Raw genomic sequence first — 13,530 nt, forward strand, 5'->3', positions numbered from 1 at the left:
ATGGCGGGGGCGGAGCGCCGCCGTGTAACCACACACTTCATTTTTCACTGCAAAACAAGGGTCTTCGTTGCCCATCTGCAGGTAATGTTTATGCGGCAAACATGCGTATAAAACAATGTACAATTGGAAGCCCTACAAGTTGGGATTGTAGAAGCAACATTCAAGTTTGGAGTTCTTCATAATTCTTCAGAGCTTACATCGCTTATGAAATTCTATTTTTCTTTCACCCACTTTCCCTGTCGGCTCTCGGCAAGTGGCTTTAGCAAAAGTCTTTACTTTCACCTGGGCTCTATCGCTATACTTCCAGATAAGGTGACAGCAAGCCCTTTCAGCAGCGCTCTTTATCTACTGCTGCTCTTAGGGAAAGTCCTTTAGAAGGCCCCGACAGCTGAGAGCTTCCACAATGTGCTATCACAAAGAGACAGGCAGGAAGTAAAATAGAGACGAGGGGAGAATAGAGTGTGTGTGTGTGTGTGCGTGTGTGGGTGGGTGTGTGTGTGTGTGTGAGAGAGCGGTGGACAGTGTGTGTAAGGTCAAGTGTTGCTCTCTTTCGTACAAATGTTCTCTTTTTGGAGGTGCACAATTTGAGATGTTGCAGTCAGACCGGACGTGGTTCACTTGGAGACAGTTTTAGGACAGGACGGCTGACATTTGAAATAGTACACTGACTTGATATACTCCTACAGTATTAAGATTGAGGCATTTAGCCAAATACCCAAGCCATTTGGGGAAGTATCAACAGACGTATCTCAGGGTAGATGCAGCAACTCAGAAAAAAGTTAAAAACCTCAAAGAAGGTCTAGTGGCAAGCAGTGGTACCTGTAAACTTGGAACAGTACTTGAAATGACTGCATAAGCATGCTAATCTTGCCAAAAACCGCCATACAACTCAGCACTACAGCACTGTCGCGCATCTTTGGAAGACCCCAAGTAGTAGTTTTGCCTCTGGCAAGGACTACTCGCGGGTCAATAGTAAGTGTCTGCAGAGCTCAGGTTAAGTGGCGGGTGTAAAGTGTCACCAAATTCGAGCGTCGATGAGAGAGTTGTTTGACCTTAAAGTGAGAAGGACCTCACTGTATCTGCTGTGTGGCAAACTGAATTAGGCCGGGCAACTGAGCTAACAGTCTTGTGTTTATTTTCCAAGAAAGCAGTTGGACCAAATTCATTCTCCCGCGAGCTAATCTAATTTCTAATCCTTCCCCAATGTACTTCTTCCCATCGTACTTGCCTGGTTGTCTCATAGATATTCCAATTACAACTGCGTGCATTTGACCTTTAAGTGAGCTGTAGAAGATACAGTTATCTGCCTTCCATTCTGACGCCTAACGTCTATCCATCATCTGTGCATGCATGTGTTAAAGGTGGGATGGAGACTGAAAGAAAGGGAGCTGTCGTGGGTACCGAGTGTGACGAGGAGAGGATAGACTTTTTTAGTTTTTTTTTAAAGGCTCAGTCATGAAAATGTAACAATGCATACGTGTGGGAATATATCAAACTAAAGCACAAATGCTTTAATGTGCCGCCAGACTGACTGGTCATAAACAGAGCCTTTCCCTCGCTTGTGAGAACAAGCAACCGTGAGCACAGTCCCACTTCTCTTGTTCCATCCCCATTCCCCGCCCTTTTCCAAAGGGCTAATCTACATCTTTCATTGAATCAAGAATGGAAATTTGCAAGAAATGCTTCTTTTTCAATTTCATGCTGAAGTAGCTCAAGTTAGTGGATGTAATTTCTCCTAACAAGAAAATGTATCACTCGGTTGCACACTGTGCAAGGGACGGGCTTTCTTTCAGATTTTTTTATCCTCCCCCCTTCTAGAGCTTTGATGAATGTGCCAAAAGCATGATCGCTCCATCATAGCACCCCATGCAAGGACAGAAAAATTATATTAAGAAGTAAAACCAATGGTTGAAAGTTGTATGAAAAATACTTTATTCAGAAGACTTCTAATCATTTTTATTCAGAAACAACCCCAACTCTAGTGTAGGATAACTTCTTTTGTGCTTAAATTCTGCTCCTGGGAACAGAAACAAGCTTGTAGGCAAACACTTTGACTAAGATGAAGTTTTCCCATAAATGAAGATTATTATACTTGTGCTGATTTGAATGATGACGTCCAAATAGGTGAAAGTATGGCAAACAGTATCGCTAAGACAATAGAATGCATGGCATAGCTCCATGGAGCTAATGTATATTTATCATTTAAACCTCTGATAACAATGCACAATCAAAACTCAGTGGATTCGGCAGCACAGACTCGGTATCAGCTTAGTGTCTTGTCAAGCTTGAAGTGCGGCCCACAGCCCCCACAAAGCGCCTTTTTGCATATGCTCACTTTTATCAGGGGTGGAAGACGCAGGTCTTGCAGTAAGTTGGTAAATAACCAGTGGTTAAGGCTTGATGAAGAATGGCAAGCTGTTGGATGGAGAACATCAGGCACCGATTTCCTTTGGATCATTTTGTGACTGAAACCAAGACTAGGATCAATCTTATTCTCCGTCATTGAAGGAAAAAAAACAAACAGGAATATTTGGAATGCAATTGCCCTGGGACAGCCTATTTTCATAACTTGAGGTGCCAAATGGATAGAAAATGTTCCGTTTGGCCAAATTATAAATGTTGAGCTTTACAAAAATGGCTATTATTACAACCTTAGCCCACAGAGGCGCTGAAATCGGCCCCAAAAGCCTGCAGTGAGGAGAGCAAAAGCTGACGCTAAGTAACACGCCAGTCAGTCTGTTTCGTAGTCTTGAATTCCCCGTGGCGTGGTGCTTATTTACTGCATTTGTATGAGAGGTTGTGAGGAGGAGCCCTGACTTCCTCTCCTCCATATGTGTATATATATATATATATATATATATATATATATATATATATATATATATATACACACACACACACACACACACACAGTGTTTGAAAGCAATGCATAAAAAAAAAGAGCAGCCTGGTCGTATTACAAGTACAAACATCTTGGGAGATGGCAGAGAGCATCTTTATCTAGTCAAGAAATGGGTCCGGGATGAAGGTAATCCGAAGAGCAGAAATTGTTAACAGGGGAAGCAGATATGGAAACAAAATATATTGATACCTGGAATCTGTTTGTCGAGATCCTGGGCACATTAGATAAAGAGGGACAGCAATGTCATTAACGATGCTCCCACTCCTTGCAAGTTGCCTTCTTAGCCAGATTTGAAGTCATTTTAATATTCGTTGGCAGAGCAGGAGAAGGAGAGGTGGGAGGGTTGTGGGGGTATACACAACAAACCGTCGGGCAAGCGTTTCAGAGACTGATTTGTTACTATTCATGGCTAAAGCGGAGAGGAACTGTAATACTAGACATGCTTGTTAAATTCACAACACTCCAAAGCTGCCTTCTAGCAAATCCTGTCTTTTGCTTGTCAGCTTAAGACACCCCGCCATATGCATATGAAGGATTTTTTAAGCTCTGTTAAATGGATAGTGGTGCCGTGGCCTATCAAATGACTGTAAGCCACTTGGGGTGTGCGGGGGGTTGGGGGGTATGTGAGGAAGAGAATCATTTAGAGAAAAGTAGCAACGCATCGTATGCATCACAAGATGTATTTTCTCCAGTCCGCATACTCAGAGATATTTACATGTATATATCCAAGCTGCGTGTGTGACAATAACACTCCATCCTGCCATATTAACGACTGCTGCTTGCTTTAAGCCAACAAGAGGGGAGTGGCAACAAACAATGACAGAATGCCCGTTTTCGATTGCCACGCCACAAAAGATGATACTCCATTCACCACCCACCCAAATAAATTGCTGTGGAGGGTATTGAGCACAGACTATTGGCTCAGTCCCTTCAGAGTACGTGGGTGTGCATGTACAGTTGTGTTGTGTGAGTGGACTTATAGATCCAGTGGCAATTTATTTCACAGTGCTAAAACAGGGCAGTTAGGGAGGCGTAAAAGGAAATGAGATGTGAAGTGACCATTGATCCCCGCCCGGCGTGCAGGTTGGCAGCAGACTGTGGGACTATTGGGCCACAGTGTATGACCACTGGATGGCTGCCTTTTATTTATGAACACTGAGGTAGTTAACCCTGGCCAAGTTCATTTGTCAGCGGCCTAACACAGGAGAAAAAGGAAAGAAATGCCAGGTTTATGACGATAAAGAGTACCCTATTTACTGTTTTCAAAGAAAACTATGGCTTGTGTTCTGCATACAAAAGCATCTCTGCAGTAGACAATGACTAATGACTTTAAGTCCAATGCATCCTGCTGGGATTCAATTATTGCATTTGCTATTGTGTTTGGAAATACAGGTACGTTCACTTGGGTTTCTTCAGGGTTAAACCCCCCCACCCAAACAAAAAACCAACTATGATTTTGCATTTGTTTCCAGATGTCTTAATCCAAACCAAATACACTCACTGGTAAAAACAAAATGCTTGTAGGTTTTAAGGTATTAATTCACCCATATATCATCACTGTCAAGCAAAAACCCTGGTCAAGTTCATATTTTCTTTCACAAATCTATACTATTGTTCTGTCCCCTCTTCATCTGTTATTTTTAGGCAACATTAACAAATTTAATGTGTTGAAAATAGCTTGAGAGTAGATTTATTAACACTCATGAACCCTCAAAATGTATTGAATGCGTTGAAATACCTCGCCTCTTGTTCTGTGGAAGCTGTGCAGAATATTTGTTGCCTATATTGACAGGTTGGATGGATTTTTTTAGACAATAACGAGTAAAGTAAAATGGCTAGATACATTTGAGTAGGCTTGTTTTGTCAAAATCGATCGCTGTAATGCTTAGTAATCTCATTGTTTTATTACGTCACTCACGGCTAAAAGACATTAAAAAAAAGAGAGTTTGGAATGATGACGTTACACAGGCGTTTGCTTTTGTAGCGTTCTAAAGGTTATTTTTTTTATGGTCAGTGGCTTGGTGTGAGCGCACACTTTTAAAGTGCCGGCACTGTAGTCTCCCATTTTAATCAATGACAGCATAATTAGCATTTTTTTTTTTTTTTTAGCATACTAAATTAACAATTGAACATGATTGGGGTGGTCTTGTTTTGATGTTAGTGTGCAAAGATATATAATAGCAATATAATGTATACTTATACCAACTTGGATGAAGCGGTGTTTGGGAACCGATGCAAGATGATGTTTTTTTGTTTTGTTTTTTAATTTCCTGAAAAGTGGTCATTTTGGAGGTGCCAGCATTCCGCCCAACAGCACTGATATATTATTGCCTTTTAGTTTAAGGGTGGGGGAATATGGGGGGAAAAGAACAATAAACAGTGATTTTATGGCCGAATGTACTCTCTTATTTTCTGAAGTCTTGTTACACTTTGCCTATCTGATGTCATGGACTTCTTTAGAGACTGAATTGCACTCCATTTTGCCTTAGTTGCTTCAAGAAATTAATTAAGCCAATGAACAATCAATTGAAAACAAAAGCTCAATTAATGGATTAATATGCCAATCCCTAGTTATATTTACGATTAAATCATATCTATTGCACCTCTGCTTCCACTACCTGTAGTCGTCTTTGCGGCAGCCCCTGACCACTTGAGCATAAAATGCCTATAAGTGTTTATTTCCAGCAGATTTCACTCTGTCTCTCCCTGCTTTTAATGCCCTCTTCTCCATTCCTCGTCGCTATCCCCCCTCTCTCCCTTTTCTCCTTGTCTCCCTTTCAAGCCTCAACGCCTGACATTTCGCCACGCTCTCGAGAGACTCCGGCGCGAAATGGAGTTACTGGGAGAGCACCACTGTAAATTTCAGGAGGCCACGTGTAATGTGCCTTAAACAGAAATGGACAGGCCAGGTTTGAAGGAGCTGGAGAATAAAAGGAGACAGCGCTACAGGACGAGGAAGCGGAGGCATCTATATAGATAATACAATAATACTGTGTTTTGTCTAGGGAAGGGCACGCAAACAGTAGCCCTGCTGTCATTCACACAGTATATCTTTAGTGTCATCGCAGACGAGGAAACTACAGGCGTATATGTCACCGGCCTGTATGTACTATCCTGTGGGGACTGTCTGCCGATAGCTCGCCTTGGAAGTGAAAGAAGGATGGCTTCCATTGTAAATAAGTTGGACACAGAAGCTGTCTTTTCACTGACCGGGGCAATAATTTTACAAAGACATATGCCGCTTCCTTTTCAGCGCTTCTGAAGCCACGCGTTTATGAAATGGAACATATTTCAGGTGGAGGTCTTTCTTCTGTCCCGAGAGGTGATTGATGCACTAAAGCCAGGGCCAATGGTGTCTTATTTACACAGTTGAGTGAGGCAATCTCAGGCCTCAAAGATAAACCTAATGAGCTTCTTTGTGTAAGGGTGCAAATGAGACACCAACCTCCCCCCATGCCTTTCCTTTCCTTTCGCATCCAAAGAGGACAGTCTGGGTGATTAGGCCTTTAAATTATGCTCAAGGGCAAAGCACAGATTTGCATCTTGTGTGTGTGTTCTGGTAAAAAGAGAACGAGAAGAAAGGCAGGTGAAGGGCAGAAAGGGAATGATGCTTGAGGCTTATTTGTGAGAGATGACAATAACTGAACAATGAATGTCAGCAGGTTTTTTTCCAGATTTACCCTACAAAAACAAGAGTGTGTTTGACAAAGATGCATGAGTGACACACACTTGCATTCACTGCACTGCAATTACTTTACATTTAAGGCACAGATTTGAATTTGCCCCCAAAACCCTGAAAGTTTAGCTGTCACCTACTGTCAAAATTCCTCATTCTGAAGGAATTTGCCGCCAGCTCAACAGCTTGGAAGACAGGTTAATTGCTGTCACCGCCAAGTTGGACCACTGCCTCAGTGCTCAAGGAGCAACAGAGTTAGCCTGGAAGTAGGTAGGGATGGCACGCTGTGGTTGGAATTCAAGTCAAAATGTCGCAGCCGTTAAAATGGGAATGTAGCGCATGACTGCCAAGCAGATGATTGGTAAACAAGTACCATTTGGGATTTTTCGACCAGCTGTTAAGTAGGCCTTTGGTTGAAACAACTAACCACAATATAGGCCAGGGCCCAGATTGAGTTGTGAATATCAATATGTGCAGGGAATTCTGAGGAGGGGCAGTATTGGCTCATCAATCCTGATGAGAAAGGTAATCACCTAACAGCCTCTTCATCTTGATCTTCAAATTTAAAGATCAATGCTCACATATTCATACATGGCCGCATTATGACAACGTGCGTGGTCAATGATGAATCAATCAGAGCTCAGGATTACATTACTGACGCGCCCCCGCTCTGCCTTTTTTTTGCGCTTTCACAGTGATCACTACGCCTGGCAATTAGCGCCGAGCGACATTCATCATTTGCGCCGATGCATTTCTGCGGCTGGCAAATTGCAATCAGATAAAGTAGGAATCTAATCGCTGATCTGAAATCAAATTAGCTCTATTTAGGCAACCTTTGGGGGAGGTGGGTGGTGAAACCCCAGTAGAAATCTGCGGCGTCAAATTCGATTGCAGTGCTTATTATTCAGATGCATAGATAACAAGGCTTTTTTTTTTTTTTTTTATCAACTACAAAGATGACTAGATTAGTACCGAATCTGCTCAGCAGCTGAGATCCAATACGAGGATTGTGTTGAAAATTCCACAATCAATTTTAAGATTTGATTGACATGGTCAGAGAGCTATTAATTGAAGAATATGTTTATTTTTGTGGTGGTTGGACTGCACTGTATCATACAGAGAAGAGTTTCTCATATTTTGGTTGCTTCTCACTACATCACTATTGTCATTGCATTGAAGCAATTAATCGGCCGGCCGATATCCCTTTAAAAAAATGAAAAATAAATTGGCAAAAATCGGCCGATCTTCGCAGTTATTTTTTGTTTTTTTATGCATTTAAAAATTAAAAGATAAAGATAACATTCAAAGACAAAAACATGATGCAAAATGATGTCTTTTGACAAAGACAAACAGTCAAAAGTTCTGCCTGTAATTCACATCTTTATTGTTGTAAGTGTTGAGGGACCAAAAATCTAAGTTATTTTCCTCATTATAGATTTTTTTTTTATTAATGGGCCGATTAATCAGTTATTGGAATTTTATTCTATGAAATATCAGAATAGGCAGCTGCCGTAAAAAATCCATATTAGTTAGGGCTTAATTAGAAATGTAAAAAAGCTGCATAAATGACTGATTTACAACCAGTTCTATTAATGGACACACATGTTTGGAAAATGAATACAAATGATTAATATTCAAACTTCATAGTAATCTGTGTCCTAGAAGGTGTTTGGTACAATCTAATGCGAGAGACCTGAAGATGCTGCTTTTCTAAATTATAGCTGCAGGTGGTATTTGGGAATCTGCTAGGTAATGGCACAACCCAGAGGGACAGGGGAGGGGAGAATTCATCAGTGCTTATTATTAATCATCCCTCCAGCAGCGTGATGAGAGACTGCAGCTTCCTATACCCACCAGACCACTCAATGTCATGGCAAATATGGGAGGAAAATTAGAGCCAACAGCCTTCCTTTAAAATAGACTGATGGATCTGGGAGGTTTTTTTCCCCCCCGCTACCCAGCAAACAGTTCAGTGGATCGCAAACTCCTTCCAATGAAACAGTGGAAGAATGCAGGCAAACGCACGAAGATGCCTCCATCTTTTATCTGGAGCGCTTGGACCTCGTTGTGTGGAGCGTGTGTGTGCCACAGCCGGAAGTGTGTGAAGATTTTAAAAAGCCTCCAGAGACCTGTTAGCTGGACTGCTCATTTCAATGTGTCTGTTTCTGGCTTGGAAGAAGACTTGGCCTCTTTTCTTTTTTTTCTTTTTAATTTGATTTATTTATTAAAGACACACACTGTCACACAGATGCACACATCGGAACAAGCTCTTAGCCCATCTCTGAGACTTCACTGGACATTTAAAGCTATTGTCATCCTTTGCTCTCTCAGTATTTGACAGAATGTGTTATGAGAAGTTTGCTGGACCCTAATCAGGTGTGTATCCAGAAAGAGTGGTGGTGTGGTGATAAATGACAACTTGCTGCCACCAGCGCGGCCGCTGGGGTGCTGTAGCAAGCACAGAGGATGGGGTGAGAGGGGACTGGGGGGCACGCTTCATTTTGCTAGACTGACCCCCACCACCCTGCAAACATACTCCACCGTGGGGCTTCAGCTGCTTCCAACAACACACGTACACAAACAGACACACACGCGCACACATTTACACACATACAACTTGTATGAAAATGACCAGCAAACCAAAAGAGGACACGCGATGACGAATCCTACGGCGTCGCCCATCTAGCGCTCCCCCAACCTCATCTCCCGCTGCTCTTTTGGCAAACTGTCAAAGCCATCATTCACCATGAAAAGACACAAGAGGCACTTGACTCTTTTACTCCGCTGGCGCCTGACTTTCACAAATACCCCGAAACATACATCCCGTGCGAGTTCATGCACTCAACTCGATCTGGCAGACAATGAAACACATTTCCCAACAGTTTAAGGCAGTGAAAATGGAAAATGAGGTGCAAATAATTAGCAAACCAGGTTTTTTTTTTTTTTTTTAGTGCATGCATAAACTAAATCATGTGTCAATGCTGCTTGCGGTCTCTCTGAGCTAGTGCCGAGACAGGAGGCCCTCTGGTGGACGCTGCGCTGCCATGACACACGCACAAGCTTCCCTGTGCCACTCCACCGACACGCACGCACACACAAGCTACAAAACCCTACAAATTTAAATAGCAATGGGGGGGGGGGGGGGGGGGGGGGAGCCTGAGGATATCATCACACTCACAGAATGCATATTAAAGAAGTCCAAAAAGACATGTAGATATGCGAGTGCCTTATAAAGAAGGGAGGGGGGGGGGGGGGTCCTAGCGTGGGGAGAAACGCAACTTACCTGCTGTTGTTGCAGATGCAGCAGCTCGACTGTGCTTACTTCGCTGCCGCTTGTGTCACCAGCGCTTGATCTCCCATCTCTACTGCCAGCCTCTAATTGGCTGCTGCTTAGGGTGCTCATTCCATTTTGACTCATTGAACTGTTGCTTATTGTCTCTGTGGCCGACTCCTGCATCATCATGATTTAAAACCTAGAAGTGATTAAGAGGCACCGGTTAGGGCTCTTCTTCTTACAATTCTACCCCCCCACCTCCTATATATTTTGTAATGCACCCATTACCCCCCCCCCTCCCCCCCCTCCTGCAAATTAAAGCATTTAAAGAAAAGGGAAGAGGGGAGGGGAATGCAGGAGGAGCAATTATGCATTCATTGTGTAAACGAAGCAGTACAAAGAGATGCACGTCCTGCTGCTATTTGACAAGGGAGTGGGGGCAACTAAAAATGTGGTTTATATCCACTAAAAACCAGGCATAAATTAAAGATTCAAGAAGTTGCATTAATACTGCCATCGCTGCACTAAATAAAAGAGACTCATTCGTGGAAATAAAGGCAAATGCATGCCGGCGACAATTACGTGATGATTAAAATATACATCATTTCTTGCTATCATCTTTACGACAGGCACTCTGAAAATATTTGCCATCTTGACCCTGCAGGATTTTTTTTTTTTTTTTTGTGAGGCATGTGAATGAGTTACGTGGTCTAATGACGCAAAAGCTCATCATGCAAAATTACAATTTGGCAGCAGGGCGGAGAAAGAGGAGGAGGAGGCGGTGCCAAATCACACTGGTCATGTTCACTATATTGACTAAGCCAAATAGTAGCCCAAATCTTCTTTCATCAAGCTTCATACAATAACAAAAAACAAAATGTTCTCAAAATAAGACACAATTAGACTAACTCCTAAAAGGCGTAGATACATTTTAAAAAATAATAATAAAACTAAGATGAGATTTTTGAATGAATTCTATCTGCATGTATTGGAAAAGCAGGGAGGAGAGAAAGAAAGGGAAATGAATTTATCACGACTATCATTAATGATTGTGCTAAAAACAGCATAAATTATGTATATTAGCTGCGCTCTCTCTCTAGTAATAAATGTTTTATCATTTTTCCCCTCGCATTTAATGCTCGCTACCTTCGTAGGGGCAGAGTGGACATCACTCAACACTCTCACAGTAAATGCAAAGAAATATTTGCACATTTATGCCCCCCCCCCCCCTTATTGCCTTTTAATATGCATCACAAGTAATTAATACAACTGTGGTGTCGTGTATTTGAATTCTCTTTAGTTCTAAACAAAAGTGAAACAGGAATTGAGCCACTGAAGAATGCAAACAAAGGAGGAATGAGTGCTGCCATTGCTTGTGTCATGATCTTCTCCGGCCTAAAAAAAATATTCTGTTTTAATGGCATTGTGCAAATGTCTTTTAGTGTGTGTGTGTGTGTGTATGTGAGTGTGGGTGTGTTTTTGAAGAACGGCTGATAGAGGACAGGTCTTAAAGGATGTTCACGGCCAGGATAAACAGGATCCGGGCGGAAAAGAACAAATAGGACTGAGCTGTTACACAGACCAGGGCGACAGCTGCCTGGGACACAAGCAAACAGGGAAGAGGCCTGCTTGTGAACAAACAGGCCCCTGTTTAACACGGCGCCGCTCACGACTGATGGAGGGAAGAAAGATCGAATGGTTGGGGGGGGGGGGGGGGGACAGAGGAGAAGAGGGAGGGAGCGAGGGAGGAAGGTGGCAGTCGGGTGGAGGTGGGGGGTTCAAAACTGGCACATTGTGACATCCAATCCGGAGATGAATCTCGTGCTAAGAAACTCAAGGCTGCAGCCGAGATCAGCCGGCTAATAAGTATTCAAATTAGGCATAAATTTTACATGGCTGATGTTTAAAATATTCAGAGAAAGACTGTCTGATTGCCTTTACTGCGATTTTATGAACATTCTAATGGAGACTGCGTTTTTCCTTTTTTCCCCCCCTCTCGGACTGATAGAAAACTGAGACAAAGAAGTAAGAACCAGCAAGAAGTAAAAACAACGTGAACACCCCTTCCAAAATAAAAAAGTATATATATGCTGCATAATGAAGATGCAGATGTATGCAAAGTGTATTCACGGAGATCAGATGGTGCTTTAACCTTAATGACAGCGGTGAGATAAATTAATTAGCCATCTAAAAGGCGGCATTCAAATCTGCCAATTAAAGTGTCAATTAGAAACACGGCCAAGCTGCAATGATGAGCGGGCTGGCCAGCTACGACTGCGGGCGGGGGCTGGCGGGGTGATGGAACTGTCACACACACACAAGCGCAGACAAACAACACTCAGGAGTGGGTGTGAGAGTTTGCACGGCGCCCACGGGCCGAGCTGCACGCCATGCACCTGAAGCGAGGGATGAAGGAGTGACAAAAGCGAAAGTGACCCATGTCCAACACACACCCCTCATGCTTGATGCTAAATCCTCACACACATGGAGAACTTGCCCAACTTAATATCTGGATACAAGCCTGGTAATGGCTCAGGTGATTTGGTGGGGAAGAGAGACAACACTTTTTTTTTTTTTTTTTCATTCCTCATGCATCCATACCTCTCTACATATAGCCCTGTGCAAACATTAATGGGTCATTTTCATATAATTGGATCAATAATGGAATAATGATGAAGACATGGCCCACAGAATTTCCTTTTGAAAACCAATTCAATTTACTGATATAACTATTTGAATTACTGGCAGTTGGTATCCATCAAGCACACACAATCTTAGCGTCTTCACAGTTCGTCTTTCCTTTTTTTTTTTTTGTTTCCTTTTTTTTTTTTTTTTTTTTTAAATGGTGCGTCTCTCTCACGCAAGCTGTCTTTCCCGATAATGCAACTGGAGACAGCCTCATTATGTTGTTGCAATACACAAAATTGAAAATCATAAATCATAAAAAAAAATGTGTCTTAACCGTAATTGATCAAATGATGTGAAAACGCCCCATTTAACTCTTTCGTATGGGCAGCCGTGACGACACGTTGGTCCCGCAGCCTGCGTGACGCTTTCTTCCAAGAAGTGAAACGATACACACATAGGCACCAAATATAGGCTGCCTATCATTAAAGGGGAAAGAAGCAGTACTCCATCTTTGTTTGCGAGCTCTAAAAGCCCTTAATGTAGCCTCATTACCTGGCCTGTCTGCCGCTCTATCATGTGCAGTAAACACACACTATGACACCGGCCATCCATCGAGCAGGCACACACAGCTGTCTGGTGTCTATTGGTGAATTACACACACACACACGCACACACACACACACGCGGACACGCACACACGTATATGGTACTGTTAATGCACAACAAGCCTGACACCCATTCAGTTCACAGTCTCCGGGCAATTCATTGTCACCGCGTCTCTATTTGGAAGCCTCATTTTGTATGCATCACTTGGCAAAAATAAATAAATAAAATAAAATAATGTTTTCATTATGGTGCACAAAAAAGGGGAAGAGGAGAAATGACCGGTAAATATGTGATCCCAGACGTCCGTTCCTTATCGCTTCACATTCCAGGTGGCAGATTGGATTTTTCTTTTCTTTTGCCCCCAAAAAATAATCAAAACATATAATAGAAATTACATTTCACACTCTGATGGCTCCTCACAGCGTTCTCATCAAGTGGCGATAT

The 13,530-nt window shown here is 42.5% G+C and overlaps 1 protein-coding gene across 10 annotated transcripts in view; it reads right to left on the bottom strand.

Annotated features, from left to right (window-relative positions):
• foxp2 (forkhead box P2) overlaps window positions 1–13,530 on the bottom strand; it is a 102,259-nt gene that overhangs the window by 49,605 nt on the left and 39,124 nt on the right. For 6 of the 10 annotated variants that reach the window (XM_061762405.1, XM_061762407.1, XM_061762403.1 and 3 more), the window contains one exon: window positions 9,862–10,051. The exons of the other annotated variants lie outside the window; for them this stretch is intronic. In XM_061762405.1, the coding sequence (XP_061618389.1) occupies window positions 9,862–10,041 (180 nt within the window). In that variant the 5' untranslated portion in view covers window positions 10,042–10,051. The remainder of the gene's footprint in view (window positions 1–9,861; window positions 10,052–13,530) is intronic. 10 annotated transcript variants of the gene reach the window in all.

The sequence above is a fragment of the Phyllopteryx taeniolatus genome, chromosome 22, assembly GCF_024500385.1.
Source record: "Phyllopteryx taeniolatus isolate TA_2022b chromosome 22, UOR_Ptae_1.2, whole genome shotgun sequence".
NCBI lineage: Eukaryota > Metazoa > Chordata > Actinopteri > Syngnathiformes > Syngnathidae > Phyllopteryx > Phyllopteryx taeniolatus.